General features: G+C 45.4%; 1 protein-coding gene across 5 annotated transcripts in view; it reads left to right on the top strand.

Annotated features, from left to right (window-relative positions):
* Positions 1 to 17,944, top strand: part of MGAT4D (MGAT4 family member D) — a 118,094-nt gene that overhangs the window by 54,996 nt on the left and 45,154 nt on the right. For 4 of the 5 annotated variants that reach the window (XR_012158574.2, XM_073341190.2, XM_073341192.2 and 1 more), the window contains 2 exons: positions 6,647 to 6,780; positions 7,072 to 7,136. Coding sequence is in view for 4 of the 5 variants with exons in the window: in XM_073341190.2 (XP_073197291.2) it covers positions 6,647 to 6,780; positions 7,072 to 7,136 (199 nt within the window). In the remaining variant the exon portion in view is untranslated. Of the gene's footprint in view, positions 1 to 6,646; positions 6,781 to 7,071; positions 7,137 to 14,292; positions 14,340 to 17,944 lie in introns of all 5 variants that reach the window. The other variant, XM_073341191.2, reaches the window with a different exon arrangement.

The raw sequence follows: 17,944 nt of genomic DNA, 5'->3' as shown, positions 1-17,944 counted from the left end.
AAGGTTTGTAGTTTCAAAATTTGGCCGGTTAATATATAAATTTTTATCTTTATTATACCTGTTTGAAAATACCACTTAATTCTTTACAGTAGTTCAGTACATGTTTTTTCTGAAAACAAATTCTAACAGCCTAGCAACTAACCATACAGTCATTGTCCCCCCCGTCTGCTCCTGCAAAAAACCCATAAAACGAAACATGAAGAAAAAAGTTCATTATCTTTTCTTAGGGAATTTCAGTAATTTTAGTTCATACCTGACATCTACAATTTGTCAGCAGAGATTGTTTTTAGTTATGTATTATTTGAAGCTGCATGATCACATTGTCCAGAGTGGGTATGGTGATAAAAGTAATGAAGGCTTAATTTATGTCAGTAACTATACAAACTTTTAAACTGAAAATTTTTTGTGAGAAGAACAAACATACATTTTTATTACTAGGCTAGGAAGGTTATTCTCTTAGAATATTAATGCTTATATAATAAAAATCCCATGGGACTCATTATTCTGTAGTACCCTTCTTAGAGAAAGCAGGACAACAGCTTGCTTTTCTTAAAACTTTGAACTAAAAGTGTAACTTTTGCTTCCCATTTCCTGCCACTCCTCCATCAACTTTTCCCATATCCCTCCTGACTGTGGTATCTGGGTGGCACACATAAGAGGTTGCCTTGGCTGAGTGGTCTAGGAATAGTACTATTTTCTCCTTCACCAGATGTCAGGAGGTTGTCTTCCCTTCCAGATGTACCTCAGTGATCTTACCTCTTTACAATCTATTATGCAAATGGTTTAATTCAAACAAACACAAGATCTATTAAAAACAGAGAAAAAAGTCAGATCCACACCAGCTCTGGGCCAGGACTCCAAGGGTGAGGCCCTTCTGCTACCTTGGACAGACCACCTCAGGTATGCCTTTCCTCCCATCCCACTGATACCAGAAGTTCTAAGAAAGATTTGCCATGACAAAGCTTGGGTCACTCTTATTGTGCAGAACTGGCCCAGACACTTTTGGTTTTCAGACCTTCAGAAGATCTCAACCCACCTCTGCCAATCTGCCCTGGAGGAAAATTCCTTCCCGACCCAAAATATGGCGATCAGCTAAACCCTGAGCATGTGGGCAAGACTCACCAGTCAGACACCCAGGAAAGAATTCTCTGGAGTAACTCAGATCCCACCCCATCTAACATCCCATCACGGGCCATTGGCATATCTACCTCTAATAGTTGAAGATCAATTAATTGCCAAAATTAGGCTATCCCATCATATCATCCCTTCCATAAATTTATCAAGCTTAGTCTTGAAGCCAGATATCTTTTGTCCCCACTGCTTCCCTTGGAAGGCTGTTCCAGAACTTCACTCCTCTGATGGTTAGAAACCTTCATCTAATTCCTGATGGCCAGTTTATATCCATTTGTTCTTGTGTCCACACTGGTACTGAGCTTAAATAATTCTTCTCCCTCCATGGTATTTATCCCTCTGATATATTTATAGAGAGCAAACATATCTCCTCTCAGCCTTCTTTTGTTAGGCTAAACAAGCCAAGCTCTTTGAGTCTCCTTTCATAAGGCAGGTTTTCCATTCCTCGGATCATCCTAGTAGCCCTTCTCTGTACCTGTTCCAGTTTGAATTCATCTTTCTTAAACGTGGGAGACCGGAACCACACAATAGTCCAGATGAAGTCTCACCAGGACCTTGTATAACAGTACCAACACCTCCTTATCTCTACTGGAAATACCTCGCCTAATGCATCCCAAGACTGCATTAGCTTTTTTCATGGTCATATCACATTGGCAGCAAATAGTCATCCTGTGATCAACCAATACTCCGAGGTCCTCCTCCTCCTCTGTTACTTCCAAGTGATGCGTCCCCAGTTTATAACAAAAATTCTTGTTATTAATCCCTAAATGCATGACCTTGCACTTTTCACTATTAAATTTCATCCTATTACTATTACTCCAGTTTACAAGGTCATCCAGATCTTTCTGTATGATATCCTGGTCCTTCTCTGTATTGGCAATACCTCCCAGCTTTGTGTCAGCCCCAAACTGTATTAGCACATTCCTGCTTTTTGTGCCCAGATCAGTAATAAAAAGATTAAATAAGATTGGTCCCAAAACCGATCCCTGAGGAACTCCACTAGTTACCGCCGTCCAGCCTGACAATTCACCTTTCAGTGTGACCCGTTGCAGTCTCCCCTTTAACCAGTTTCTTATCCACCTTTCAATTTTCATATTGATCCCCATCTTTTCCAATTTAGCTTATAATTCCCCAGGTGGACCTGTATCAAATTCCTTAATGAAATCGAGGTAAATTAGATCCACTGCATTTCCTTTGTTTAAAAAATCTGTTACCTTCTCAAAGAAGGAGATCAGGTTGGTTTGACACGATCTACCTTTTGTAAAACTATGTTGTATTTTGTCCCAATTACCATTGACCTCAATGTCCTTAACTACTTTCTCCTTCAAAATTTTTTCCAAGACCTCGCATACTACAGATGTCAAACTAACAGGCCTGTAGTTACCCGGATCACATTTTTTTCCTTCCTTAAAAATAGGAACTATGTTAGCAATTCTCCAGTCATACGGTACAACCCCTGAGTTTACAGATTCATTAAAAATTTTTGCTAATGGGCTTGCAATTTCATGTGCCAGTTCCTTGAATATTCTTGGATGAAGATTATCTGGGCCCCCCGATTTAGTCCCATTAAGCTGTTCAAGTTTTTGGCTTCTACCTCGGATGTGGTAATATCTACCTCCATATCCTCATTCCCATTTGTCGTCCTACCATTATCCCTAAGCCCCTCATTAGCCTCATTAAAGACTGAGGCAAAGTATTTGTTTAGATATTGGGGCCATGCCTAGATTATCCTTGACCTCCTCTCCATCCTCAGTGTTTAGCGGTCCCACTTCTTCTTTCTTTGTTTTCTTCTTATTTATATGGCTATAGAACCTTTTACTATTGGTTTTAATTCCCTTTGCAAGGTCCAACTCTACATGGCTTTTGGCCTTTCTAACTTTATCTCTACATGTTCTGACCTCAGTCAGGTAGCTTTCCTTACTAATCCCTCCCATCTTCCACTCTCCTTTTTCTTAATCACCTCTCTGAGATGCTTGTTCATCCAGCTTGGGCTATAACTCCTGCCTATGAATTTTTCCCCTTTCTTGGGATGCAGGCTTCTGATAGTTTCTGCAACTTTGACTTGAAGTAATTCCAGGCTTCCTCCACCTTTAGATCCACACGTTCTTCAGTCCAATCCAGTTCCCTAACTAATTTCCTTAATTTTTTAAAGTTAGCTCTTTTGAAATCAAAAAGCCTAGTCACAGATCTATTTTTGTTTATCCTTCCATTTAGTTTGAACTGAATTAGCTCATGATCGCTTGAACCAAGGTTGTCCCCTACAACCATTTCTTCTATGAGGTCCTCACTACTCACCAAAACCAAATCTAAAATGGCATCAGATTTAGAGCATTCATTTTTAAAGGCCTGAACATCAATCGGTTCTCAATCAAATCAGAAGGGCTTCCACCAGAAAATGCTTTCTGGCAAAATGGAGACATTTCTCCACAAGGTCACAACAGAACCAATTATCCCCACAATCTGTGGGAACTCTTATTATTTTAGATTACCTACTCACTGTCAAGATGTTGGGTCTTTCCATTAGCTCACTGTGGGTACACCTTGCAGCAGTCAGCAACTTCCATTCTTCAGTTGAGGACTATGCTCTTTTTACTCATCCGACAACAACCAGATTCCTGAAGGGCCTCATTAGAACTTTCCATTTGATGGTGAAACCAACACCACAATGGGAACTTAATCTTGTTCTTTCAATACTTACCAGACCTCCCTTTGAACCACTAGCCACTTGCTCCATGTCCTACACCTCCATGAAAAGTCACTTTCTTAATTGCCATCACATCAGCCAGAAGAGTGAGTGAACTAGGAGTGCTTATGGCAGATCTGCCACATACCACATTTCATAAGAAGAAGGTTTCCCTCTGCCTCCATCCAAAATTCATCCCTAAATTAATTCCTGAGTTTCTTATGAATCAATCTATTCACTTACCAGTATTCTTTCCAAAACCTCATGCTTCCGATGAGGAGAAAAGACTTATCTCTTTACATCTGAGGGTCTTTGGCATTCTTTCTGCAGACGACAAAACCAATCAGGAAAATGCCTAGATTATTTGTTGCTTTAGTAGAGTGATCTAAAGGACAAGCATTATCTTCTCAGAAACACTCTAAGTGGACCTCTGTCTGCATCATTCTTTATTAACTGGTGCATATTTCTCCTGTGGATGAGGGGAGAACCCATTCCGCTAAAGCACAAGCAACTTCTACAGCATCTCTTTGAGAGATACCTATACTGGACATCTGTAGGGTGGCTATCTGCAGCTCTAGCCATAGTTTCATGAAACATTACACATTAGTCCAGGCCTCTTCTTGCACAAGCAGTTGTGGGGACAGCAGTATTACAGACTGCTATACCAGCTGCATCCTCACACCTCCCTCATGGTTGACTGTCACTCATATGCTGAAGTATTACTGTGGCTCTTTGGCAATGTATGTTGGTGAATTCTGGCTCCTTCTCCGGCTCAGGTTGGCCACTCCTGATTTAAGCGGTAGTGTAGACAAGCTCTTAATCACTTAAAATCGATCTTTCTGTAGTTAATAAATCTGCTTTATGTTTTACCTAAAACAGTGTGTTTTGGCTGAAGTGCTTGGGAAATCTCAGCTCAGTTTACAAAGGCTAGTGTGTGTCCTCTCCACACTGAGGGAGGGGTGGACTGGGTAATGAACTTACACTGGTCAGGCTTCTAACAGGGCAAGACCATACAGTTCTGGGGTGCAAGGCTTGGGAGCTGGAGGGAATTGGCTGAAGCCTCTCTCTTCTTGGTTCATGAGTGGCTGGGAGACGCATTCATGTAACACAGTTGGGTGTGTCCCTGCCTATGGATGTCTGTGTATGTGCAGTACCTGCCAGAGGTTTGTAGCTTGCCAACAGCATCACAGCGTGAGAGGGAGCCCAGGTTGGTGGGACAGAGTGCTCAGTAGTTCCACAGTCCAAGCTGCACCCCTGGAACGCCGTCACAAGCATCAACAGCCCTATGAAACTGCAGAGCCAAATGCATCCACCCCCCTGACTCCAAATGCACGTGCCTGACCCTGTTTGTTACATTGTTGTAATGCAGGGACAGGCAAAGTTTTTGGCCTGAGGGCTGCATTAGGTTTCAGAAATTGTATGGAGGGCAGTTATGGGAGGCTGTGCCTTCCCAAACAGCCAGGAGTGGCCCGGCCCCCACCCCCTATCCGACCCCCCTGCTTCTTGCCCCCTGACACCCCCCACCCCAGGACTCCTGCCCCATCCACCCTCCCTGCTCTCTGTCCCCTGACCACCTCTAACTGGCCCCTACCACCCCCATCCAAACCACCCTCTTCTTCCTGATTACCCACCCCCGGGACTCCTGCCCCATCCAACCACCCGTTCTCCCTGTCCCCTGACTGCCCCGGAACCCACAACCCTGACTGCCCCCCGCCACCGCATCCAACCCCCCCTCTCCTTCCTGACCGCCCCCTGCACCTCTCCCTCATTCAACCCCCCTGTTTCCCACCCTCTGACCGCCCCAACCCTTATCCATCCCCCCAGTCCCTGACCACCCCCCAAACTCCACTGCCCTCTATCCAACCCCGCTCCCTGCCCCCTTACTACGCTGCCTGGAGCATTGGTAGTTGGCAGGACAGGCAGCCGCGCCGCCCAGCTGGAGCCAGCCACGCAGCTCAGAGCACCGGGTCAGGCTGGGATCTGCAGCTGCCCTGCCCCAGGAGCTCACAGCCCTGCTGCCCAGAACATTGCGCCGGCGGTGCAATGAGCTGAGACTGTGAGGGAGGGGGGACAGCAAGGGAGAGGCCGGGGCGAGCCTCCAGGGCCAGGAGCTCAGGGGCTGGGCAGAATGGTCCTGAAGGCCGTAGTTTGCACACCTCTGTTGTAATGACTTATGATTGCAGTGTTCAGCAGTTTGTCTTCCGTTCTGTTTGACAGCAGTTCTAAAATGGCTCTGTCAAATTTAAAGGGTGCCAGGAGAGGAATCATGGGGATTTGTTAGTTTGAGCCCCCCAATTACAGAAATTTCTGTACTTTCTCGTAGTCATTCCAGAATGCACCAAAAGAAAAATCACAGATCAGAGTGCTGAGCAATTCATTCAAACAAACTTGGAGCTGTGTGGATGCAATGATTATAAAGGAAAGTACCTTAAGCCAACAAAACAAAATGGTGTATACACACTTTGGTTGGATATATTTAATTGTTGCACTCAGAGTGCACAAAGTAGATCAATGTAAGATCCCCGTGTAAACACGGTCAGAGTCCTCAAAACTGCTTAACAGCTATGTAATGTAGACCCAGTGCCTATAGCGTACAAATGAAAATGTCTCCAACCTAATTTATGGTCATGACACACAATATATCCCATGCCATATGGCAGTTCATACCCTGTCAAAACTCTGCAGAAACATTAACTTGTTGATCAGTCTATTGAAGTTCCTATTTATGATGGTCCCTTTTCTGTGTGTTATTTTTATCATATAAAATTGCAAAAACTCACTAAATAGCCTCTATTTGACTTGAGATGAAATTATTTTAATTTCTGTTTGCAGTCTCCCTGGTGATGGGTATTCCTACTGTGAAAAGGGGAAAACAAAGTTATCTGCTGGGCACGTTGAACTCTCTCTTCTATGAGATGTCTGCAGAGCAGAAGAATGATTGCGTAGTGGTTATCTTTGTAGCAGAGGTAAGTTAGTATGAACAGGTGTATTTATGTTAATAAAGAGACAATATAGGAATCTATGTGTGAGTACAGTAGTGTATGAAGCACTTCCATTTACTGATCATCATTGCTTTTGGAAGGATTTCTCCATGCAGTTGAAATATGGGAAAATATCCCTACTTTTCAATAAAGGACCGATAACATGGTCAAGAATTTGCATGGAATCCTATTTAATTACATGCTAGAAGCTGACATACTGTATTCCTTTGTAATGATGTTGGCAGTCATAAAATTCCCAAACTTTGTGCCTATTAGGACTTGTGTAGTGGTCAGTGCCTTGGTCGTGTCTGGAAAAGAACTGTGAAAAAAAGATTATACAGGTAACAACTCTCACATTATATTCACAGGCACCCTTGCTCTGCTTGCAGTCACATCTCCTTCAAATAAAATCATGTGGATTCATTTTTGTCTCTTAACACAAAGTATTCTATTCTCAGAATGAAAGGAGTTGAAAACTGTCATCCACAAAAGTCCATAGAATCTGACAAAAGATGAGCTTATTACCTTAATTTGAAAGAAATAGAGGTATTTGTCAGCTATTTAGGATTATGAGTATTTTACAAGATGCTCTGACGCTCTAGCAGATTGCATGTGAAGTGACAGTTTTTCAGAGAAAAATAAATACTGTGGTTATAAAATCTACAAAACATAATAGCTCTTGTTTGAAAATGATGTGCATAAATTAGGTTGTTTCAGGTAACTGGGAATTTTCCTCTCCCTGAATCTCTTGTTCTTATGGTGAAAGAACTATAGCTATGAAATACACCTAATAAAAGTGCATTATTTAGCAACTCTTTGCAGACAGATGGTGATGGTTGGGGACCCACATCCGCTCTCACAATCTAGCTGTCTTTATGCATTCTTTAACGGCTAGTTTCCACTTATTTATTAAATGTAAAATAAAGTGTACTAATTTAGTTAACCACATTTATAACTGTTCAAACTATAAATAATACCTAGATCACACTTCACCTTATCAGCTTAAATAGGATCCTGATGTCTCTTTCTGGTCCAGATCACTATGATAGTTTAATTTTTAAAATTAAATTGTAAATTTAGCTAGACTAGAAAATAAGCCAGTAAATTTAGACTGTTTTACAGTGGTATAAGTCCTGGTAGAGGGCCTTGCCCTGCAAGGGGTCTAGGTTACAGTGGCATAAAGAAGCTACTTATGAGGGGTAGGCAATAATATGCCACCCCTGAGGTAAAAGTGAGTAATACTTGCTGTAAAGGAGAGGAGGCCAGGACAACTGGGGAATATACCAATTCAGTTACTCCATTGTGACTCCTGCTGGTGGAGCTCCGATGGCTCTTCAGTGGGAATTAAAGTTGCCTCTTTGGTGGACCCCGGTGAAGGGCAGAAGTAGAAATACTAGGTTCACACTAGAGTTAGCCTTGACCAGCTGACACAGTATTAATTAAGACAATCCCTCCATACACTGAGTGATAAATTACATTTAACACCATGTTATTTAAGAGGTGTGCAATTATGTGCTGCACCTCCAAGAGGTGCAGCACACACAGATACAGCCCAGAGGGTGGGAGGCTAAGGGTATGTCTACACTACGAAATTAGGTCGAATTTATAGAAGTTGTTTTTTTAGAAATCGGTTTTATATATTTGAGTGTGTGCGTCCCCACAGAAAATGCTCTAAGTGCATTAACTCAGCGGAGTGCTTCCACAGTACCGAGGCAAGTGTCGACTTCCGGAGTGTTGCACTGTGGGTGGCTATCCAAAAGTTCCAGCAGTCTCCACTGCCCATTGGAATTCTGGGTTGAGATCCCAATGCCTGATGGGGCTAAAACATTGTCGCGGGTGGTTCTGGGTACATATCGTCAGGCCCCAGTTCCTTCCCTCCCTCCCTCCCTCCCTCCGTGAAAGCAAGGGCAGACAATCATTTTGCACCTTTTTTCCTGAGTTACCTGTGCAGACGCCATACCACGGCAAGCATGGAGCCCGCTCAGGTAACCATCACCGTATGTCTCCTGGGTGCTGGCAGACGTGGTACTGCATTGCTACACAGCAGCATCAACCCATTGCCTTGTGGCAGCAGACTGGTACAGTACGACTGGTAGCCATCATCATCATGTCCGAGGTGCTCCTGGCCACGTCGGCCAGGAGCGCCTGGGCAGACATGTGCGCAGGGATTAAATTTGGAGTGACTTGACCAGGTCATTCTCTTTAGTCCTGCAGTCAGTCCTATTGAACCGTCTTATGGTGAGCAGGCAGGCGATATGGATTGCTAACAGTCCTACTGTACCATCTTCTGCCAGGCAGGCAAGAGATGAGGATGGCTAGCAGTCCTACTGCACCGTCTTCTGCCAGCCAAAGATGTAAAAGATAGATGGAGTGGATCAAAACAAGAAATAGACCAGATTTGTTTTGTACTCATTTGCTTCCCCCTCTTCCCCGTCTAGGGGACTCATTCCTCTAGGTCACACTGCAGTCACTCACAGAGAAGGTGCAGCGAGGTAAATCTAGCCATGTATCAATCAGAGGCCAGACCAACCTGCTTGTTCCAATAAGAACAATTACTTAGGTGCACCATTTCTTATTGGAACCCTCTGTGAAGTCCTGCCTGAAATACTCATTGATGTAAAGCCACCTCCTTTCTTGATTTTAATTCCCTGTAAGCCAACCCTGTAAGCCATGTCGTCAATCACCCCTCCGTCAGAGCAACGGCAGACAATCGTTCCGCGCCTTTTTTCTGTGCAGATGCCATACCAAGGCAAGCATGGAGGCCGCTCAGCTCACTTTGGCAATTAGGGGCACATTAAACACCACACACATTATCCAGCAGTATATGCAGCACCAGAACCTGGCAGAGCGATACCGGGCGAGGAGGCGACGTCAGCGCAGTCACATGAGTGATCAGGACATGGACACAGATTTCTCCGAAAGCATTGGCCCTGCCAATGCATGCATCATGGTGCTAATGGGGCAGGTTCATGCTGTGGAACGCCGATTCTGGGCTCGGGAAACAAGCACAGACTGGCGGGACCGCATAGTGTTGTAGGTCTGGGACAATTCCCAGTGGCTGCGAAACTTTCGCATGCGTAAGGGAACTTTCATGGAACTTTGTGACTTGCTTTCCCCTGCCCTGAAGCGCATGAATACCAAGATGAGAGCAGCCCTCACAGTTGAGAAGCGAGTGGCAATAGCCCTGTGGAAGCTTGCAACGCCAGACAGCTACCGGTCAGTTGGGAATCAATTTGGAGTGGGCAAATCTACTGTTGGGGCTGCTGTGATGCAAGTAGACCACGCAATCAAAGATCTGCTGATATCAAGGGTAGTGACCCTGGGAGATGTGCAGGTCATAGTGGATGGCTTTGCTGCAATGGGATTCCCTAACTGTGGTGGGGCCATAGACGGAACCCATATCCCTACCTTGGCACCGGAGCACCAAGCCGCCGAGTACATAAACCGCAAGGGGTACTTTTCAATAGTGCTGCAAGCTCTGGTGGATCACAAGGGACGTTTCACCAACATCAACATGGGATGGCCGGGAAAGGTACATGACGCTCGCATCTTCAGGAACTCTGGTCTATTTCAAAAGCTGCAGGAAGGGACTTTATTCCCAGACCAGAAAATAACTGTTGGGGATGTTGAAATGCCTATAGTTATCCTTGGGGACCCAGCCTACCCCTTAATGCCATGGCTCATGAAGCCGTACACAGGCAGCCTGGACAGTAGTCAGGAGCTGTTCAACTACAGGCTGAGCAAGTGCAGAATGGTGGTAGAATGTGCATTTGGATCTTTAAAGGCGCGCTGGCGCAGTTTACTGACTCGCTTAGACCTCAGCGAAACCAATATTCCCACTGTTATTACTGCTTGCTGTGTGCTCCACAATATCTGTGAGAGTAAGGGGGAGACGTTTATGGCAGGGTGGGAGGTTGAGGCAAATCGCCTGGCTGCTGGTTACGCGCAGCCAGACACCAGGGCGGTTAGAAGAGCACAGGAGGGCACGGTACGCATCAGAGAAGCTTTGAAAACCAGTTTCATGACTGGCCAGGCTACGGTGTGAAAGTTCTGTTTGTTTCTCCTTGATGAAACCCCCCTCCCCTTGGTTCACTCTACTTCCCTGTAAGCTAACCACCCTCCCCTTCTCCCTTCGATCACCGCTTGCAGAGGCAATAAAGTCATTGCTTCACATTCATGCATCATTTGTTCATTCATCACACAAATTGGGGGATGACTACCAAGGTAGCCCAGGAGGGGTGGTGGAGGAGGAAAGGAAAATGCCACACAGCACTTTAAAAGTTTACAACTTTAAAATTTATTGAATGCCAGCCTTCTGTTTTTTGGGCAATCCTCTGTGGTGGAGTGGCTGGTTGGCTGGAGGACCCCCACCGCGTTCTTGGGCGTCTGGGTGTGGAGGCTATGGAACTTGGGGAGGAGGGCGGTTGGTTACACAGGGGCTGTAGTGGCAGTCTGTGCTCCAGCTGCCTTTGCTGCAGCTGAACCATACACTGGAGCATACTGGTTTGATCCTCCAGCAGCCTCAGCATTGAATCCTGCCTCCTCTCATCACACTGCTGCCACATTTGAGCTTCAGCCCTCTCTTCAGCCCTCTCTTCAGCCCGCCACCTCTCCTCCCGGTCATTTTGTGCTTTCCTGCACTCTGACATTATTTGCCTCCACGCATTCGTCTGTGCTCTGTCAGTGTGGGAGGGACAGCATGAGCTCAGAGAACATTTCATCACGAGTGCGTTTTTTTTTCTTTCTAATCTTCACTAGCCTCTGGGAAGGAGAAGATGCTGTAATCATTGAAACACATGCAGCTGGTGGAGAAAAAAAAAGGGACAGCGGTATTTAAAAAGATACATTTTATAAAACAGTGGCTACACTCTTTCAGGGTAAAGCTTGCTGTTAACATTACATACATAGCACATGTGCTTTTGTTACAAGGTCGCATTTTGCCTCCCCCCACCGCCTGGCTATCCCCTCAACCTTCTCCCCTCCCTGTGGCTAACAGCGGGGAACATTTCTGTTCAGCCACAGGGAAACAGCCCAGCAGGAACGGGCTCCTCTGAGTGTCCCCTGAAGAAAAGCACTCTATTTCAACCAGGTGACCATGAATGATATCTCACTCTCCTGAAGATAACACAGAGAGATAAAGAACGGATGTTGTTTGAACGCCAGCAAACATACACTGCAATGCTTTGTTGTACAGTGATTCCCGAGTACGTGTTACTGGCCTGGAGTGGTAAAGTGTCCTACCATGGAGGATGCAATAAGGCTGCCCTCCCCAGAAACCTTTTGCAAAGGCTTTGGGAGTACATCCAGGAGAGCCGCGAATGCCAGAGCAAATTAATCCTTTCACATGCTTGCTTTTAAACCATGTATAGTATTTTAAAAGGTACACTCACCGGAGGTCCCGTCTCCGCCTGCCGGGTCCAGGAGGCAGCCTTGGGTGGGTTCGGGGGGTACTGGCTCCAGGTCCAGGGTGAGAAACAGTTCCTGGCTGTCTGGAAAACTGGTTTCTCCGCTTGCTTGCTGTGAGCTATCTACAACCTCATCATCATCATCATCATCTTCGTCCCCAAAACCTGCTTCCTGCTGCCTCCATCTCCATTGAAGGTGTCAAACAACACGGCTGGGGTAGTGGTGGCTGAACCCCCTAAAATGGCATGCAGCTCATCATAGAAGCGGCATGTTTGGAGCTCTGACCCGGAGCGGACCCTTCGCCTCTCTGGTTTTCTGGTAGGCTTGCCTCAGCTCCTTAAGTTTCATGCGGCACTGCTTCGGGTCCCTGTTATGGCCTCTGTCCTTCATGCCCTGGGAGATTTTGACAAAGGTTTTGGCATTTCAAAAACTGGAACGGAGTTCTGATAGCACGGATTCCTCTCCCCATACAGCGATCAGATCCTGTACCTCCCGTTCAGTCCATGCTGGAGCTCTTTTGCGATTCTGGGACTCCATCATGGTCACCTGCAGCTTGCCACGCTGGCCAAACAGGAAATGAGATTCAAAAGTTCGCGGTTCTTTTCCTGTCTACCTGGTCAGTGCATCTGAGTTGAGAGTGCTGTCCAGAGCGGTCACAATGGAGCACTCTGGCATAGCTCCCGGAGGCCAATACCGTCAAATTGTGTCCACAGTACCCCAAATTCGAGCCGGCAAGGCCGATTTAAGCACTAATCCACTTGTCAGGGGTGGAGTAAGGAAATCGATTTTAAGAGCCCTTTAAGTCGAAATAAAGGGCTTCATCGTGTGAACGGGTGCAGGTTTACATAGATTTAACGCTGCTAAATTCGACCTAAAGTCCTAGTGTAGACCAGGGCTAAGATTGCTTTAAGTTCTGCCCCCTCCCCCAGCATGCTTCCAGTGAAGGAGCTTGAGAGGGTCCTATGTAAGGCTGTTACAGCAGCTTTGCATAGTGCCTGTAGCAAAGGAATTGCCCACCAGCCAGCTAAAGATTTTTTCTTGTCTCTTTATGCTGCTGTAGCAGTGTAAAAGGGCCAGGCCAGAGTAGTGTAGGGTAGGAAGGGTGGAGTCTCTCCCCAGGAATCCTCAGGGTCACTTTCTAATTTGGTGTAATTTCCCAATTTAAACGGAGTGAAGTGGCTTTGGGCACAGTAGCTTTATTAGTCGTTGAAGCTTCTGGGGATCAGGTTCACAAATGCTTGCATCATGGGTAACTCTAAGTAGTATCATGTCTGTAAGTGGGTAACACGGTTGTTGAAGTAGCTTTCTCTTGGCAACCCTCAACAGCTATGTATTCTTGACTTATTGCTGTTTTAATGTATATCTTGTGATGAAGCTTGGCTATAACTTTTTAAAAACCAATCCTAAACTGACAGAATGACCCCTACATCTCCAAAGGGACAACACCTTTAAGCAGTGTTAGATTTTCATTTAGTTAAAGCCTGAATTTTCCATACTAAAACTGCTAGTTGTATGGGGCAGCAATAATGAGCAAAAACTGACATTCTAATTTCCAGGCTAAATGCCAGCAGTTAGTTAAATGAGGAGCAATCTCCTGTTTAAAACTTTGGATATGGATAGCCCTAGGCAAGGAAAGTTTGCACAGGTGAGTTTTCTCACCAACAACCGGATCAGGTTAATAAAAGTTAGTGATTATTTTGATGATTAATCCAAATGACCTCTTTACTGAGAACAGGATCAGAGGGGCATACTAAATTTAGTCCTCACAACTAGAGGCTGTAGACAGATTGCCACAAATCTGTGATCTCTCTCTTACTAAAGTGATGAGAACCTGTATATAGTCCACACACAAATAATTTACACACAAATGAAGCATCTATGATTTATAATATAAATTCAGATGCCTGGGTAACACAACAATATTTAGTTGTAGGAACACTGATATAATTACTCTTGCCTAGAATTAAAAAATTAGGCAGTGAAGTGTTTTCTGTGTATACTTATATCAGTTAGACTGGAAGTTAATGAAAATATTAAATTGGGTAAAAGGAAGGAGTGTGTTAGATACTTTTTTGTTCTTTACTTCTCTAGGTGAATGCAGAGTATGTTAACAGTATTGCAGAAAGTGTTAGAACCAGGTAAGTCCTCCCTCAGGACCTATTGTATGGCTAATGGCTAATCAGTTTTACCTGAAAAGTTGCAGCGTTTCAACAATGAACTACAAAATTAAAATTTGCTGAAATGGTGCCATTACTCACATTTCATAATTCAATGCTTTTAGGTTGCATTCTAACCTTTGAAACATACGTTAATTTTCTTCAATGTGAGCCTGCTTTCCAAGGAATTAATAGTGCAATCCAAAGCACCTTTGTATTCATACACTGTCCCCATTGACCTCAGTCCCCTAAAATCTATAGCTATCTGTGCTGAGATCTGTGACATTTTCTAGGTGTCTTTGTTTGATAGTTTGGGTAGCAGTTCTTCTTTTTTTAAGGGCCACAGATTTTGGATAGCAATCTACTTCAATGAAATGCACTAATTCAGTTATCTATATTGCGATTCAGTATGAAGTAATTTTGAAAAGACTTTGAAAGACTGAATTCAAGTGTGACTGTTATGAAGAAATAAGCTCAGGCTGAGATTTCACTGTAATTTTGCTTGCTCTTATCCTACTCTCTGGTAAATGTTTAGTAACACTTGAAAAACTGAAAGTCTTCGCTTGAAAGGGACAAGTGCTTGAATTGCCCATTTAAATGGAATATTGACTGCAGCTACGTTAGCTGATTGTGAAAAACATTGCATTGTTGATGCTGTGTTTTAAGTATCAACCTTTACTCACTAAAGAAGAACAATTAAATGCAAGGAGGATACAGAGTGGAAAGGCAGTTGAATGACAAAGAATATAATCGATAATAACTACATCCGGAAACTGGAACTGAATGACAGGATGGATCTGTAATGCACTGTGCCACCTGATGTACTGGGATACCACTGAGCCCGCCTGTTCCACCAGCATGGGCCCCCTTTACTCTGTCTTGCTGAGGCAGGCTCTTAAACCTGCTCTAGAACACACAAAGACAGGGCCACACCCAGCTGCAGAAAGACACAGACATTGAGATCAGCTCTGGGAAGACTCAGTTTAAGGGACTTGCCCAGCACTCAGGTGCTCACTTCCCTTGGAGTGCAGACCCAAAGGTATATTGACTTGTGCTGTATAGGAGGATCTGCACTGCGCAAGCTCATAAAAATTCACCCTCTCCCTCAATGTGATGAGAGATATGCACTACTTCTTTCCCCCTGGCCCCGTTAGAAATTGCACAAACTGGATTTAATAATAAGCAAAACAAATTTATTAACTATAAAAGGCAGATTTTCAGTGATTATAAGGGATAGCAAACAGAACAAAGCGGATTACTGAGCAAATAAAACAAACCACGCATACTAAGCTTAAGATCTTAAAGAGACTGGTTTCAAGAAGCGATTTCTCACCCTCAATGTTATTTTAGGTAAGTTGCAAAATTTCAGTAGCAGGGGTTGGGGGTGGGAGGGGTTTCGGGGTGCCGGATTCAGGTGGCGCCCACCTTGGGCAGCTCCCCGGAAGCAGCAACATGTCCCTGCAGCTCCTAGATGGCGGCACAGCCAGGCGGCTCTGCACGCTGCCTCCTCCCACAGGCGCTGCCCCGTAGCTCCCTTTGGCTGCGGTTCCCAGCAGTGGGGGCTGCGGAGTCAGCACTTGGGTCGAGGGCAGATCACGGAGCCCCCATGGCCATTCCTCCACTTAGGAGCAGCAGGGAGCCACGCGGAGCCAGGTAGGGAGTCTGCTGGCCCTGTGCCAACCAGACTTTTAATGGCCCAGTGTGTGGTGCTGTCCAGAGCCGCCAGGGTCCCTTTTCGACCGGGCATTCTGGTCGAAAACCAGACACCTAGCAACCCCACTGAATATCAGAAATACTGGTTTATAGAGCTTTCTGATTGATAAAGTGCTGAATAACACAGCTTTTACTGTACTTAGGTTCCCATTTTTGGTCTCATTTGATCGCTTTTTATCTTTCAATACTGGGAACAGTACTGGAATGATGCTGTGTTTGCCAGGGTTTAAGTCCTGCCGGGCCTTGCAAAACCCATGCCAGTCTGTGACCCACACCCGGCCTGCTTGAAATGTTTGGGGGAATCCTATGCTAGTGACAAATGTCATATTTGCAAAGAATTCAAATGCTGTTCAAAAAAAGATAAGGCAGTGAGGCTAAGTGCTCGCTTATGGAGGCAGCACTTTGACCCCCATCAGAGTCTTCACACATGGCAAGCACCCAAGTTCATCAATTATGGTATGGAGCATTCCACTGGAGATGTCTGTGGCTCCTCAGGACTGTTCTCCAGGTGTGAAGAAAAGGCTTGGGCCTTCCTCAGGTGTGGTTCCTTAGCTTGGTTGCATCAGTTAGAGGTAGAAACCTGAAAAAACATTCAGAAGAGACACTCCTCTCCTCCCAAGAGGGGATTGCCACCTCTGGAGTTTGTGCTAGGTCTGTCAAGGCCATCTCCTGAAAGACATTAATGGAGCCAAAAGACAGCGCTGATCCCAAGAACCCTGGAGAGGTTACCAGAGTATGCAGCCACAAGAGACTTGTTTAGCCTCTCAGTACTTGTATCACTGGCAGGGGAAGGTCCACAGCCAATATGGATGCCCATGGTTCATGCCTGTCCAGATCGAGATCCGATGGTGCCACTACCCAAACCTCCACAAAAGCCTGTGTAGTCACCTCCCATGATTTCCCCAGTACCGCCATCCCTGGGATGAGGCTATTTCTCACAAGTCCCATCTGGATTTGCATCTTCACCATCAAAAGCATCTGACTCTTCTTCCCCAACTCAGAGGTGAGGTCCTCTATTTCCCACCCAGGATGGAGAACATGCCCTCCATCAGAGTCATTGGGACCCTGCGCCATGCAGCAGCCCCAGCATTGGTGTCCTCCTAAGGGTCAATCACCTGGGCAAGGATAGGTCCTGGGCCTACATAAGTGGCCATTATGGGCACTGTGTGGTCTTGCCCCCATCCCCCAGCTGGGCTAGGACCTCCCCTCAACCATCTTGCTTGCTGTCATGGAGAGTGCACTGGAGGCACTGGTACTGAGAGCATCATTCCCTGGCCAAAAGCCACTCAGGCACCCTCCCTGCTACAAGCCACAGACCAACCACCATCTCAGATGTTTGTTGCATCTTCATCCTCATCACCAGATGAGGCTGTGGAGCTGTCAAGTGATTCACAGCTGCCAAAGGACCACAGAGCTTATCAAGATAGTTTAAAAAGAGTGGCCTCTGTACTTGACATTCAGGCAGAAAAGGTTCATGAAAGCTTTCATATGTTGGTGGACATCCTAGTATCGGCGGCCCCAGTCAAGGTGGTGCTACCAATTAATGAAGCCTCTTGGAGCCAGTCAAGGCCCTTTGGCAGGCACCCTCCTCCTTGCCCCAGACAGTAAAACAAGTTGAGAGGAGGTACTTTGTCCCCTATAACGGGATATGAACATTTTTTTTCTCATCTCCTCCGGGTTCTCTTGTGGTGGGAGCTGCAAATGAGTGGGAAAGACAAGAACAATAAGCTTCAATGCCAAAATGCAAAGACTCAAAGAGGCTGGATCTGTTTGGTTGCAAGCTTTATTCTTCAGGAAGACTACAACTAAGGATTGCAAACCAACAGGCTCTCCTGAGTCAATATGACTTCACCCTCCGGGAGAAACATCATGAA

The sequence above is a fragment of the Lepidochelys kempii genome, chromosome 4, assembly GCF_965140285.1.
Source record: "Lepidochelys kempii isolate rLepKem1 chromosome 4, rLepKem1.hap1, whole genome shotgun sequence".
Taxonomy (NCBI): domain Eukaryota; kingdom Metazoa; phylum Chordata; order Testudines; family Cheloniidae; genus Lepidochelys; species Lepidochelys kempii.
Note: the sequence above shows the minus strand (reverse complement) of the source record. Positions and strands in the feature narration are given on the sequence as shown.